This window comes from Sorex araneus, chromosome 10 (genome assembly GCF_027595985.1).
Source record: "Sorex araneus isolate mSorAra2 chromosome 10, mSorAra2.pri, whole genome shotgun sequence".
Lineage (NCBI taxonomy): Eukaryota > Metazoa > Chordata > Mammalia > Eulipotyphla > Soricidae > Sorex > Sorex araneus.
In genome coordinates, this window is record NC_073311.1 from 41,428,586 (window position 1) to 41,444,763 (window position 16,178).

General features: G+C 39.8%; 2 protein-coding genes across 12 annotated transcripts in view; one reads left to right on the forward strand and one right to left on the reverse strand.

The window, feature by feature from the left end:
• The window catches only part of ANKS1B (ankyrin repeat and sterile alpha motif domain containing 1B), a 1,196,591-nt gene that overhangs the window by 892,125 nt on the left and 288,288 nt on the right, over positions 1-16,178 (reverse strand). For all 11 annotated transcript variants that reach the window (XM_055118593.1, XM_055118592.1, XM_055118591.1 and 8 more), the window contains exon 9: positions 14,259-14,399. In XM_055118593.1, the coding sequence (XP_054974568.1) occupies positions 14,259-14,399 (141 nt within the window). The remainder of the gene's footprint in view (positions 1-14,258; positions 14,400-16,178) is intronic.
• GARIN6 (golgi associated RAB2 interactor family member 6) lies at positions 8,358-9,749 on the forward strand. The gene is made up of 2 exons (XM_055118392.1): positions 8,358-8,969; positions 9,645-9,749. Exons 1-2 carry the CDS (start codon positions 8,358-8,360, stop codon positions 9,747-9,749), a joined length of 717 nt encoding a protein of 238 aa, XP_054974367.1.

Sequence of the window (16,178 nt, forward strand, 5' to 3'; positions counted from 1 at the left end):
GAAAGGTATAATCAACAGTATTGTAAATCCCAGTTTAAAAAAGATCTTTCATTTACAATGAGGGGTAAAGTTTCTTTTCACTAATAAATACAGAAAGTTAAATTCCAACAATAATTAAGAAAAATAATTACCATATACAATAATTACATAAACAATTCATCTCACTCTATCTTCCAGCTATCCCTACACTAACTTACACTAACTTTATTTTAAAGAAATTTAAGTAGATGAATTTTAAATGTACAGAATAAAACACCCAGATTTTTTAAAAAAGATATAAACTAGTATAAAAAATACTCAGGTAAATTAATGAAAAATGATTGAAAGAATGAATGGGTATATAAATGGCTGGTATTACCTTATCACTGTATCACTGTAATCCCATTGCTCATAGATTTGCTCAAGCGGGCTCCAGTAATGTCTCCATTCATCTTAGCCCTGATATTTTAGCAGCCTCTCTTTACTCGTTCTTCCAAGTGGAAGCATAGGAGCATAGGAGCATAGAGCATAGGAGGCTATTTCAGGGTAAGGGGAATGAGACTTACCATTGTTATTGTATTTGGCATATCGAATATGCCACAAGAGCTTACCAGGCTCTGCTGTGTGGGCAGGATGCTCTCAGTACCTTGACAGGTTCTCCAAGTGGGAGAACTAGGCTGTAAGAGGTCTATAAGCAGCTGCATGTTTCTGGGAGCTTGGTTTTATAGTCTCTGGATCTTGGCCGTTGGTGGGATTACACGGTGCCAGGGCCTGTTTGTGGGTATGGCTGCCTACCTACTGGAAAATGGGTGATCTGGGTGGAGGAGGCCCAGTCCCGATCTGAGCAGGCTTGAAGATCTCAGCCCCGGGTCCCACCCACCTGGGTCCCTCTGCTGGTGCCTGTGTGAGGCTTGTCTTAAGATGTGGAACGAGGCCTTGAGCATGACTGTGGCTGGGTTCCAGAGGTCTTCAACTTCCCGGGCTCTGCTCAGGGTGGGGAGGGAAACTCAACTCACCCCCATCTGAGAGGCCCCAGCAAAGACAGTCAGGCGCGGGATCAAGAGACTCTGATATAAACTTCTTATAGCTATAACGAGGCTATAAGAGACTCTGGCTGGTATAAAATAAATTTGTGTAAATGGTCAAAAAATAAATAAACAGTTGGGATCAATGAATGAATCTGTAGATAAAGAGATGCAAGAAATAATCTTCAGATTCCTCTGTGAAAACCCATGGTGCCATACTTATGTATTATAACTTTTTAAAACTCGTGGTATTTATTTTCCTTACAAAGTAGGAGATATTTATTGAACAATTTTGTATGTGTTTTATATCAAATAGTACTTAATTTTATGAAATAGAATCACTGCCGTCCCATTGTTCATCAATTTGCTCAAACGGGCACCAGTGGTGTCTCCATTGAGGCATGTTGTTACTGTTTCTTGAATATCAAATACGCCACAGGAAGCTCGCCAGGCTCTGTCATGCGGGCAAGATACTCTCAGTAGTTTGCTGAGATCTCCAAGAAGGATGGAAGAATTAAACCCAGGTCAGCCCTGTGCAAGGCAAATGCCCTGCCTGATTTATAAATCACTTACTGCTCTGTATATATACTCCAAGATATTCTAAGTGCATAAAAGTATCTTTACACCCATCTAAAGGCAACCATTTTGACATTGGTTTGTACCATTGTGATCATAATGCTATATTTACAAAGTCCCTTTGCCATATAGCTGAAAATATTAGCAGGTTCAAGGACTTAAAACAAGGAGATGCAGGAAAGTATTATTCTGTCATAATCACCTATCCTCTGATCCCTAAAGTTCACATTTATCCATGTTAAATCCATTCACCCACGAGCAACAGTCTCCTTTCACAAATCTTAACCTAGTGAGACATCAATTTAAACTCAAATCTCATCAGTTCAAAAATCTCAAATCTTATCATCTAAATCAGATATGGGTAAAACTCTAGACATAACTATTCTAGCAGATTTTCCTCACTTTGCTCTGAACTCTCCCAGTAAGCCTTTAAAATGCATGCTATGAACATCCTGCTTAAGAAAATTTAGGTATTCATTAAGACAAGAGGTTTCTTCTACCAAATTACTTTCTTCTGAGCTCTCACTAGCATGGTTTATTAACATTCATATTTCTGTTTTTAAATAATCTAGACTTTTTGAGGCTAGAGAGAGAGTACAGCAGATCTTGCATGCAGTCAACCAGATTCAATTGCCAGAAGAACAATATGGTCCAGCAAGCACGGCTAGGAGTGATTTCTGAGCACAGAGCCAGGAGTAAAGCCTAAGAATGACCAAGTGTAACCCAAAAACAAAGAAAAACACTATACTATGGGGAACTAGAGAGATAGTGCAGGGGGTAGGGCACTTGCCTTCCATGCAGGTGACCCAGTTTCAATCCTTGGCACCCCATATGGTCCTTTAAGCCCCATCAGGAGTGATCCCTGAACAGGCAGGAGTAAGCCCTGAGCACCACCAAGTGTCACCCAAAAATAAACAGAAAAGAAAAATCTAGTCTTTTTTTCTATAATGCTATTCAGAACTCTTTCACTTTTTATCCACTGCTCAGTTCTATAGCTGCTTTCCATTATGTGGTTTTAAATACTGTTTATTTTAGCTCCTCATTTATCAACCTTGAGCAAGACCCTATTCCTACAGATACCCTAGTTTGCTCGAGACAGAACTTATTCAAACCAGACCTGTAGCTTCAGGACTGTAGTAGAGAATGCGCTGTCTGAAAATGACCTGTGATATGACCCGCTCAGCAACTCCCCCTCTATGCATGCTAAGGATACCATTTGCAGCTTGATAAATCACTGTGCGCATGCTGCGAAACTCCTCCTGACTCCCAGCTGATACACCAACAACAACTTCTACATTTCTGGACTGGTTGTCTGAGAGGTTGTGCTTTAAGAGTTATCACCATCTCCCTTACTAGTCAGCAGTAATAAATCTCTGCTTTTGATGCTTTTTGGGATCTATTAACGGATATACCCCAAGCGCCAAACACCTTGGACTTGGTAACATATAATTAATTGTTCTCGCAATAGCAACATCTCAAAGCCAGATACAAAATCTGTGTTAACTTCTTAGGCCTGCTTTAACCTAAACACAAGTTTAGAAGCCTAAGATAACACATCCTTTAAAAAAGGATGAATTCCTATCTGGATTTCAATACTAAAAGATGGTTGGTTTGTTTGGCTTGAGGGCCATATCCAGCTGTGCTTAGGGCTTACTGCTGGCTCTGTGCTCAGGGATTACTCTTGGGGAGCTCAGGGGACCACATAGGTTATGAGATGTTGAACCCAAGTCTCCAATAGTCCAAAATGATTCTTACTGAACTAATGTTTTGGGCAGGACATGCCCCTTTTAAGGGTAGTCAGGAAGAATATATTTCTGGCCATTCCAACCTCTGCAGTCCTTGACTTATGACCGCATCCTTTCAACCTCGGCTTTCATCATTACATCTCTTTCTCTGATGCTAATCCTTCTGCCTTTCTCTTACAGGGACCACTGTGACTACAATGGGCCCATCTGTTCTGCATCCCAAGATCCTAAACGATCAAATCTGCAGGTATTTGCCATGCAAGTTCACATAGTCACAGGTAAATTTATGATATAGATGTACTTGGGAAGAATGAACCTACCTACCACAGTCATCTTCCTTACTGACTGAATTCTATGTTAAATTTCAGCCCCATATTTCCAATCACATAAATTTAAGGACAACTCCCACTGACTGACTTTCCATCAACATTTTGTCAGACATTTCAACCTTTGGCTCTTTTAAATGCTTTTGCAAGAACTTCAACAGTAAAACAAGACTACATGCTGAATCAACAAGTTCCCAGAGTTACTGTGTGAATATTTCCTCCCTTCATTATGGTTTTGAAGTATTCAGCACCAAAGTATACAGCAGTTTTATTATGAGAGGAGAAAGGCGTTAGATGCCTCTCTTGTGGAACTAACAGATAAAGGAGATATCTCTTTCAAAGGTATGAAAAATATGATCCAGGGAAGTTAAGTTATTTACAGCACACAAACTTGTATAGTGAACAGTAAGAATAAACTCATTTTAAGAGAGCCACAAGATGCAGAGATGCCTCCAGACCCCATGCTATGCTGAGTCTCATCCAGGGCAGCCCCAACAGAGCCCCCACAGCTGAAAATCTCCAGAACCCGATTGTCGTCATGCTCAGGGTCAATCTCTACAGGCTCAGGACAAGCCTCATCCATGAGAATGAATCTTCTGAAAATCTCAGGCATGCACATTTTGTGACTAAATTTCCAGGCTCTCATGGAACTTGGAATCGGTGACCTTCCCCCTTATCCCTGTTCTTTGGGGAGCCTGACAGTCATGCCCGCAAACTGCCTCTAGAGCTATATACACTCATTAAAACCCACAATCCAGAGACTCACAAATAAGTTTCAGAAGAGAACTACAAGCTGCATAGATGCCTCCTGACCTCAAAATCACCATCCAATTATAAATTTAACTGCAGCTGTATCACCCTATTTAAAGTTTTAGAATTCTTGGAGCGTGTGTCTGTGACATGCTCTACACCACTGATGAACCAAGAGTAGCACACCACATTTGATGAAGTGCAATGTAGAAAGCAACCAATCTCATCCTAATCAAATATATATGTATATATATATATGCATACATATATATTAACACACAAAGGCTGAACCAGTAACAATATGCTAGTAGTCTCTCATACAAAGGTTTAATGGCTCTAGGGTGAGGTACAGTAATCTTCACACACTTTCTCTAAGGAAACTTTCCAGTGGGTTATTCATAACAACCAATACAAATATTTAGGACCTGCTTTAGGGGAAGGCTTGGGTGGTGGTGGGAAAATTCAAAATAATGGTGATGGAAGGACTGGAGTAATAGCACAGCGGGTAGGGCGTTTACTTCACAAGCAGTCAATCTGGGTTTGATTCCTTCATCACTCTCAGAGAGCTTGGCAAGCTATCGAGAGTATCCCGCCCTCACGGCAGAGCCTGGCAAGCTACCCATGGCATATTTGATGTGCCCAAAACAGTAACAACAATTCTCACAGTGGAGATTCTACTGGTCCCCACTCGAGAAAATCGATGAACAGGATGACAGTGCTACAGACAGGTGATGGAAAAGTATACTGCTGGTGGGATTAGTGTTGGAATATTGAATGTAATACATTATTGTGAATAGCTTTAAAAAATTAAATTATTTTTTAAAAAAAGAATAAACTTGGGGCCAGAGCAATAGTACAGGGGGTAGTGCATTTTTCTTGGACACAGCTGACCTAGGTTCAAGCGCCAGCATCCCATATGATCCCCCAAGCACCGGCAGGAGTAATTCCTGGGTGCAGAGCCAGGAGTAACCCCTGAGCATCACTGGGTATGACCCAAAAAGCAAATAAATAAATAAATAAACTCATTTTTTAAATATCTATCATTTATTTGGAGAGACAGGATTAAGGCACTTGCCTTGTATGCAGCCCATCTCAGTTTGATCCCCAGTACCATACATATGACCTAAGAGCCTCCAGGAGTAACTCTTGAACACAGACCCAGGAGCAAGCCATAAGCATAATTGAATGTGTCCACCCTTAAAAAAGAAAAACAAAAAACAGATAGACATACACAATCACCACCATTTGTAGATCCATTCAAAGAGAAAAAATATAGAATGCTGCTACACTTATATTTTTAAAATGTTCTAATCTCAAATTTGATAGAATTTTAACCATCTGAGCTTCATAAGTATTGTGGAAAATATTAGTAAGACAGTTCTTTAAATCTCTAGAATTTCAGATAAAAATGTCATATGTCATAAGACTTGTGAAAATAGATACATATTTGCCAGAATGTTAAATGATTTTATTGTTGTGGATCTAATGATTGGTCAGGAATAAAATTAGAAAGTCCATAAGCCCTAAAGCAATCTATCTTCTGGTTTCCCTGGAGACCAGGCAATTAACTCAGTACTCTAATGGAATCTTAAGATAAATATCTTATAATATATGTTTATGCATAAAAGTGCCTGTAAGAAGACAGGTATGATCTTTATTTTTTTAAATCAGCTGTTAAATTAGAATGTGTCTAATGCTACTTATTCCTTTAAAAAATAAAGTAGAGCCACCTGGAGAACTTTAAAATGTATATTCAATTTCTAAATATACGTTTGGCTTCTGGCTCCGGCTAATTAAGAGGTAAGTAACATGGTCAAATGGAAATTAAGAATTAAGGACCTTGAGTAGATCAGTTAGAACTGCTGCAGATATATAAATATCTCTCAAAAAATAAAGATATGCAAATTACCAGAAATAATGAGATATTTCAATATGAAAGGAAAAAAACTGTTCACTTCGACTTCCAGAACTAAAGATCCCCAAATTATAAAATGTGCTTAAGTGTTGTCAAGCTAGTAAATATTTCAGTTTTTGAAGTGAAAATATTGATAACAGTTGGCAAAATTTCCCACTTTATCCCTGATAAAAATCTCATAGTGGGTGAAATCTGATAGATTCAGATTTAAGGCTTTTTTCTCTGCATCGCCAAGGCAAAGATATCCAGGGAAAAATTAGAACATCTCTCCAATAATGCAGAGTGCATCAAAACATAAGATTTATCAATGTTATAAAAATACTTTGCTAATAAAAGTTCTATTCTTCCTACTACTAGGAAAAAACAATTACATTAATAAAAACGGAGAACATAACAAAGAAAACTGAAATGACGCCATCCAGATAAGTATTTCAGATGTTTTACTGAACAAACTTGGACACAGGCACAATCCCAAGCCTCTTCCACACACAAGCCGCTGCTTTGCTCTTTCAGAAATCCTTACAGAAAGAAAATGTCAACGATTTTTTTTCTTCTGTCATTAGCTAGAGAACTACTTAATCATTTTCACAACTGCTGGAGATGCTACCAGAGAACGCTCCACAATTTAACCCTACCCTATTGTAAGACATTAATCTCGTCTGACATTTCTCGCTACAATGAACAGTGATGCACAGCCTGTGCTACTCTGTTTACCAAGGACTGACTCGAATCTCTTGACGCTGCGTTGTTTAAAATTGCAAGTGTTGGCTGAAACGCTGCATGATTTAAACTTAGACCTTACAGATGTGCTTAACCCTTCCCGGGCGCAATTATTCTCCGGTCTGCATTCAGGTCCCGGGATGGGTCTTTAGGAAGAGGCGGGTCCGCAGTGCACAGCCCGGGCTGGGTGGGGTGGTGAGCTGGAGCAGACACCGCCTTGCGCCTGCCTGCGGGGAGGGGCCCTTGGGCCACCGCGACGAAGGGCTGTGTAATGAGCACAGGTCACAATGGGCGGCAGTGGATAAAAGCAGTCTCCAGGGGGGTTTAGTCTTAGGCGGAGGCTTTGGTTGCCAGGAGGAGCAGCAGTGCGGTCCAGACCCGCAGCTGAGGTGGCACCTTCCAACAGCAAAGACGCCTGTTGGAACTGAAGTTCGGGAGTCCAGAGTGAACGCTGATCCCTTCACACGCAACATACGCTGGAGCCTCGACTTGTGCCCCTCCAATGTGAGCATTCTGACTTCATACTGGGCCCCCGACCTCTGTCTGCTTCCACCTGGGCGCACCCTGACTTTTACTGGGACTTTGTCTGCCCACCTCTACATCTGCACACGCTGCCATCCACCGGGGTTCCGCCTCTGCGCCTTCCTCATCTGTGCGCCTCCCACATCCACTGAGGCTCCGCCTCCTCGCCTTCCACATCTGTGCACCCCCATAGTCACTCGGGCTCTACCTCTGCGCCTTCCACATCTGTGTATCCCCCATATTCACTGGGGCCCTCCCTCTGTGCCTTACACATCTGTTCACCTTCTTATGCACTGGGGCTCTACATCCCTGCCTTTCGCATCTGTGTACCCCCATAACCACTAGGGTTCCAATTCCTTACCCCCTTATCTATTGGGGCTCTGCCTCCACCCGTAAAACATCTGTAAACCCCCGTATCCACAGGGGTTCCGCCTCCGGCCTCCCGCATCTGCCAGCCCCGATATTGATTAGGGCTCTATCTCTGCCCCTTCCAGATCACTGCATCCCCAACAGCCACGGGGACTCCATCTCTGTGCCCTTGACATCAGCGCACCCAAGACCTCTACTGGGATTCCACCTCCTCTTACATCCACCTTTGCACACTCCAAAGTCTCCGCGCACCGGCAGCATTGGTCCAAGTGCCAATGTCTCTGGGCAGTCAATAATCAGCACTTTCACCAGGGTCGCCACTTGTAGCCAGAGTCCTGCAGACTTGTCCACCAGACAGTTCTGGCAACTGTCCATCTGCCAGAAAGGCCGGAAACGGGCCGCTTCCGCGCTGTGTCTATAGAAGATGGCCATGAGTTACCAAGATGAGTTACCATATTACACAGCAAAAAGCAGTCCGGCCATGGGCATGTTCAGCACTGCCATGGGCAAGCTGCAGCAACAGCTGTACAAGGGCGAGTACAACATTTTCAAGTACGCCCCCATGTTCGAGAGCGATTTCATACAGATCAGCAAACGGGGCGAAGTGATCGATGTGCACAATCGGGCGCGGATGGTGACTGTGGGCATCGTGCGCACCAGCCCCCACCTCACCGTCCCTGATGTCATGTTGCTGGCCCGACCTGCTGCCCTCTGCGACGACACTCACAGATTCGGTCCTGGCACCCAGGATGGTAGCAAGTCCGTCCAGCTCTTAGAGCTGACCCGGCTGTTCCCCTTGAAACTGGTCAAGATCTCCATCCATAATGGTTTGAAACAACAGCTCCGCCTGAAGCTGGCCACTGGCCGCTCTTTCTACCTTCAGCTGTGTCCCTCATCCGATACAAAAGACCTTTTCATTCACTGGGAGAACCTTGTTTACATCCTGAAGCCCCCGGTGGAGGCGTACAGCGGTACTCAGGCCCTCCTCGCGGGGGACAGATTCTGCATTCCCGGGTTTGAGGAAGATAGCAACAACACACCGGTAAGTCTGACATCTCCAGGGCGTACCAGGGTTCCGGGGGATACAGCTACAGGTCCTGCAGAGCATTTGATGCTAGGCTCACTTGGAAGAGTATTGGAGGCTCGAGGAGACTATGCCACACTGGGCAGGTTCCTAGAACTCCCAAGAGTTCTCCAAGAGCATATTTCAAAGATTCCTTTAGCTATTGGCGGTCTTAATTTCATGGTCAATAGTATAATGCCATACATAGCTTCCTGACCATCTGCTCTATTTCTGATCCAATACTACTACAGCTCAGGGAGGCAAATGTGCTGTGGGCCACCAGTCTCCCCTTGCTTTTCCTGTACTGATGTGGGTATACATCACCAGTGCTGGCTTGTGTGCATGACACAATGTCCTAATAGTAAATCAACTATTAAAGTGCCTATGACTTGGCCAGTAGAAAAAAAAATGCTAAAAGTGTCTTTTTTGAAAAGCACATAAAGTTATTCACTGGTGAAGTATTGGGCTTTCACTGGCACTGTTTGAGCAAGATTGGGATGTCACTGTGTCATAGTGAATTTTATTAGAGGGATTCCTTTCCTGCACCCAATGGAAGCTTGGATGTCGAAGCTCAAAATTCTTCTAAGCACTTGTGTTGCTGTAGGGAACACGAGCTCTCTGGTCTCATTCTATGTACTCTTGTCTTCTCCATAGTCAAGGGCCTTTCACTTCTATAGAAGGGATCAAGAGCAAGTCAGCATCAGATGCCTTCACTTGAACACTGAATTGTTTAATTCTGCCTGTGAGAAAGAGGAATGAACGCAACATGCCTCCCAGACAACCTGCATTCAGGAACTCAGCTACTTCTGCAGTCACAAAGCCCAAGGAAGGGGCATGGGTGGTGGCAGGAGCCGTGGTGACAAGACACCACCACAGGGAACATGGAAGTGGATGTAATCATCAACATCTTCAGACTCAGAAGAGAAACATGGCACCAACAAGAGCATTCTTCACCGAACAGGGGAACCAGAGTCAGCATGGCCACAATGGGTATTGTCAACATCTCGGGATATTGTCAGCCAGGGCGATCAGATACCTCCTGCTTCTCCTCAAGGGATATTGCTAGCACACAGGTTAAACATCGCTGGCCTCTCCCCAAATGGCAGCTTGAATATAGTGACCCCAAGAGCAGCGACTATTGACGAGCTTGTTGCAAAAACAGTTAAAGGCTCAGTCTTGGATTTAACCTTGACGATCAAAGGCTACATTAGCATACAGGAAGAAAGAGAGTCTCTGTCCAGCAGGACTGATGCAAAGCCCTGAACTGAACATGGTACAGAGGTGGAGGAAAGGAATATCATTCACAATAATAGGATTAACTCAAATACTCTGCTCTGATAACATGTACTCTATTACCAGGAAAAGGCAGCAATAAAATATAAATTTGCAATCGGTCTTTGAACAATCCCTGTTTCTTGATTTGATACTTATAATTAAGTGAAGGTGTGATAGAATGAAATGCTAAGACATTACTCTCTAAGATTCTTATCTAAATATGATCCAAAATAATTCTTTGAAGAGTTCCAAAGTATATAACAAAGAGTAGAAGAAACTAAAAAAGATTCAGAAGCCCCGGAAATCAATATGACTCCAGAATTTGTTTTCCAGGTTTGAATCATAACACTGATATTGGTTAAACTTAAATAAGTTACTTTTTAAAATGACTTAGGAAATTAGCATATACATGTGAAATATATGGCATACCCCAGGAACTTTGCAAATAAAGTATAGTTACTATTTTTAACAGAAATTTAAAACATTGAGTTTACTTAGACTTTCTAGAAAGGCTTCCTTTCCCTGATTTTATCATTCTTGTTTTCCTTCTCAGTTTTGATATTAAACTGAAATCCCAACATAGACTATGAAAGTTAAATTGAAAGTCCTGATATTCCTAAGAATTTTAAACTTGCATAATTTTAAAATAATTACTTGAACAATCTAGTCACATGAAATGATAAAAAATACATAAAAGTTTGAAAAGTGGGAAAAAACAATATAGGATTCAGTAACTAGAAATTAGGTAGTCTTAGAGGAGTGAAATCCACAGAATCAGTAGTGTTTTAATTTTTTTAGGAAAAAATATTCTACTTCAAAGCCTAAACATGTTGTATGACTGTTTTATAAAGCAGAACAGGATGGACATACATAGTTTGGATCTCAAGTATATGTCCATAGTCCTCATGTTTCTGAAGCTCAGTACTGTTGCTGGACACAATTAAGCATTATACCATAAAATAGTATGTTTACACATTTTTTTAAATTACAAAAAAATTACTAATGTTTATAACTAGTCCTATACTAATATCACTGATCCCAAACAAATCACAACCCCAAACTCTTAAGTAGTTTTACATGAGGTCCTATAAGCAAGGTACATATCTGGGGAGAAAAAATGGCTTCAAAATAGTTTTCATGAAAATTTTCAAGTTTTAGAATCCCTTCCACATTATAAAAAAATATATACCAAACTTGGGGCTGGAGCAACAGCACAGTGGGTAGGGCGTTTGCCTTGCACGCAGCCTACCCAGGTTCTATTCCCAGCATCCCATATGGTCCCCTGAGCACCGCCAGGGTAATTCCTGAGTGCAGAGCCAGGAGTAGCCCAGTGCATCGCCAGGCGTGACCCAAAACAAATATATATATATGGTATATATATAATATGGTATATATATGTACCACATATACATATATATACCAAACTATACAAAAGGAATCAGACATTTCATTCTAAAGTATTTTTATAGTTGTGTACTATTATTTATTATTTCATTTTAATTATATATATGTGTATGGTTTCTAGCAAAATGAGAACATAAATAAAAATATAAAAATATTAGATGAGAAGAATGGTCAAAGAACTTTTTGGGAGGGGCAGGATGGAGGGAAGAGGGGCTCCCGAGCAATGTTTAAAGGATCCTGGAACTCAGAGGTCAATTCTGAAGACTCACCTGGCTGTGAAGGACTCACAGCTTCAATGCTCCAGCCCAGAGTTGCTGGTGACCCCCGTGATCACGTCCAGCTTGGGAGCTGATGGAGCTGTGCATGTGCACACAGGCCGCTAGAGCAGAGCTGCCTCCCAGACCCAGAATTCTATTTTTACACTCAGTTTTATCCAAAGATCTGACTCTCAAGTAAACAGATAATTTGATGCAAGAACAATGAAAATTTTAGTAAGAATGCTGTTTAAATTACATAAAATGAAAACAATAACTCACTTTAAAATCAGGAAATCAAGTCAGCTGACAGATTTAACGTAATATTTCATGTCCTATACCATATGTAACGTGGAATTCTGTTGTTTTATTGTTTTGTTTTGGTGTTTGGGTCATTCTTAAAGGTGCTCAGGGCTTTTTCCTGGATCTATGATCAAGGATCCCTCCTGACAGGGCTTGTGAGACCACATGTCAGTGCCATGGATCCAACTGGAGTCATTCATATGCATTGAAAGCATCTTAGCAACATAATATCTCTCTGGCCCCAATAATGTGGTTTTTAAATATCAAATCCTTTCAGAAGATGACCAAACCAAACAGGATTAAAGAAAGAAGACAATTATTGTCCAGAAGACAATAGTTAAAAAAAAAAAGGACACAAAATGAACAACAATTACAAAGATATATTTGAAACACGTTTAGAGGAATTCTGGGGCTGGAAAGGTGACATTTGTCTTGTTTTGTTTTAGAGTGCCAGGAATGGAACCCAGGGCTTTGCAAATGCAGCAGATACTCTCTGCCTCTGAGCCACAACCGTGGTGTAATTGATGAATTTATGATGAGCAGTATTATAAGAACTCTCACACTTCCCCAAAATTCTACTACTTGAACATATTCATACACACACACAAACACATAATATAAAGTTCATGGGTTCATGGGCTAGAGAGAGAAAGAGTAGAGAGGGTAAGGCACTTGTTTTGCACATGGTCAGCCTAGGTTCGATCTCCGATACCCAAATGACACCCCAGGACAGCCAGGAGTGATTGATCCCTGAATGCAGACCTAGGAGTAAGCCTTGACTACTGCTCGGTATAGCTCAAAAACCGAAACTACATCATAAAGTATAAAGATCTTCATTTCTTGAAAGAAATATGTAAAGGCATTCACTTACAAGTAAATTATTAACCAGTAAGGTGTATGAAAAAAATGAAAAATAAATTCGTTTCTTAACATTTGACATTTCTCAAAGCAAGACGCTATACAGAAACTTTATGTGAAGAAATGAAAAACTTGGAATATAAAAATTATTCATTGTCTTATTTATTACTTAATTCTGACAATGTGCCAAGGAGCTAGATGTTGACCATAGATGGTAAACAATAATGCCTAGTCTACCTTTGTGGAACTAATAGGTCAGTATATTTTGATCATAATTTAGTATTTAGGATAAATTATGAAGATACTATAATTATTTTTATTAAAGATATTCTTTAAATATTACATGCTTACTCAACTGCCTTTTTTAATTTCCCACAACAAATTAATATTGGAATTTATCTATGATCAAATTGCCCAATACAGGCATCTGGGAACTGTGATGGTTTCTTAGACACAATTGTTTCATATTTACTGCATAACAGGATATACCACCTTTGAATAAAGCATTTCTTGGAGGTTACAGTGAAGTATTTAATATGGTAGCTCCAAGTATTCTAATCTAACTGGCTTATTTTATTCATTTTGTAAAATCCTCTGAGAGTTTACCGACCACAGCACATCGCATAAATTTGAAGATGATACAAGAGAATTAAAATTGACTTAAAAATAGTAAAATGCTTTCAAATTTATATTAATGTTTCAGTGTTCTGGTATTGGAATATGTTGCATAATTCCCAGTGGCATGCATTATACAATGTTCCATTATGTTAAGAAAAACAATCACTAACTCTGCATTTAAAGCAGAAAAGCTACGATTCTCCTTTAAATCATTTTTATTATTTCAGCATTAATTGTGATTTAATTTCAAAATAGTACTTTAAAGTATTTCCAGATCATTAATATTAAAATCTCATTAAAAACTCAATTTTTCTGGAACTAGCACTATAAACAAACAAAAAAACCCACATAAAGTTATGAAATGAAGTATTTGCATATGCATACATGTAGAGCAAATCTCATACCCAATTTATTGTCCTTTAAAGAAGAAAATTGTGAATAAGGTACTAATTGGATTTTTATGGAAAGGGGTAGGAGGGGAGCTATGGAGGATTTTCTTAAAAACATAGGCAACCTTTTTTATGTTTTATTGAACCTTAAAAAAGCAAACCAGTACCTGTGCAAGAATGGGAAAACCCAGGTTTCTACATCCATTACAAGGAGTTAAGGCTTCCCAGAGTCCGGAAGGACCACAAGTGTTTTCATCGTCTTCTTCTTCCACTTCTCCTGGTGACAAATTTATTGTAGATGAAGTTCTCTGAAATCAAATTTATATTACACCAATATATTATATCAATGTTATTTTGACATCTTAACATTAATTAAATGACATAAATAATGTGGTGCAACTTTGTAAGCAAAAGTTAAGCTAAATTCTAAGCTTAGTTATTTGGCTGTGCCATAAAGAAAACAGTCATTCAATTTAAGTCAACAGTGAAAAAAAAATGGCTTGGAGAAACTGATATAATGAACAATTTGTAGTAAATACTAAGACGTGAAAATGATCCAAAAAATAATTTAAATAAAATTGTGATTCATCAATATTTTAAGTTTAGGCATACAATTTAGAAAAATAAATTGAGAATAGGAACAAAGTACTTGGTTAAGATAGAAATAGTTGGAATTTTTTCATATTGTCAGCAAAGAGGTTATCTCTGGGCTGAGTTGATAATACAGCCCAGAGGTATAAACTTAGCCTGGGTACCTCACATTCAATCCCTGGCTCCACATGATCTCTTGAGCACTGTCATGAGTGGTCCATGGCACATAAAACAAAAACACCAAAAAAAATTCTTTGTTTTTAAACATGAACTTTAGAAAATTTTGTATCACTACATACAGTGGAGGAAATACTTTTAATATTAATAAAGGGCATTTATACTGAACATGTTTACTTTTGTTGCAGACAAAATTTTATTAAAATGACAATACAGGGTACGAAACTTGGCTAAAAAATAAAGACGAGACTAACAGGAAAGATGTATTCAGATGAGCAATATCAAGAGAACTTTTGGAATATAATAAACAGATGGGTATTACCTGGGTTACCAAACTCACGGAAACCATAAGGGGAAAGAAGAAGAAGCACATATTTTGAGAAATTTATGAGACTGTGAAGGTGTCAGTATTTATGAGAGTCCTTGTGAAAGTATAGCTACATGGTGGGCTGAAACTAGACAGAAATTTTATTAGAAGGAGGTTGACCTCTCCACCCACTTTCTCACCCAGTCAAGAGCTCTGAGGCTGCCTTTGGAGGTGAGGTCAATAAGAAGGTATTACGAATTCTGAAAATCCATTCACAGTAAGCAGAAAGGTGAATCTTCGAGAACAAAAGATTGAAGCCACTATGTAGTACAGATTGATTCACAGCCTGCCCAAAGCCTTCCACCCAGCATCTGCTTGGCCAATGGGGCAGTCAGTTTATACCACCCATGCCTCCCCCAGCTAAGAGCCGAGAATATATTCTTCTCTCTAGAAATTAAAATTCTTTTTTTAAAAAATATGTAAAAACTTCAGAAAGTGGTGCAGGGATCTTTGTCTTAAACCCTATTATGAAACCCATCCCTCAAGAAACACGTCCACATGGGAAGTCCTCATTTTTTTAAATTAGGACTTGTTTTAACTTTTAATTTAACTTTTAATTAGGACTGTTTTAACACAAACAAGAACACAAGGAATGCCGTTTAAGTGAAGAGAACCTCTAACAGATACCAAAGTAGAGGGGAAATAGTTGTATATAGTATTCTCACAGAGAGAGAAGATAATTGCATCTCTGAAACAAAAACAATGTTGCAAAACAAATGCATGAAATTCAATAGAAAAAGCAGGAAATTCCCCCAGAAAATAGAATAAAAGATGGGAGCTAGAGGGAAAGGTTAAGAGGTTAAGTTAAGAGGTTTATGTAGAGATGAAATCATCCCCAAGTCATCCCCCCAAGAAATTTTACCCCAGGCAAAAACATTTTTCAAAGACCTTACTGAACCTTCAACAGACTGCATTTTAAATTTTTATTTTTGATGTTTGAGTCATACACATT

Bases quoted from the DNA above. Each gene is read 5' to 3' on its own strand.
- GARIN6 (XM_055118392.1), top strand. From the start codon at position 8,358: ATGAGTTACCAAGATGAGTTACCATATTACACAGCAAAAAGCAGTCCG. The intron at 8,970-9,644 runs GTAAGTCTGACA...TCTTCTCCATAG, and splicing joins AAGATAGCAACAACACACCG to TCAAGGGCCTTTCACTTCTA.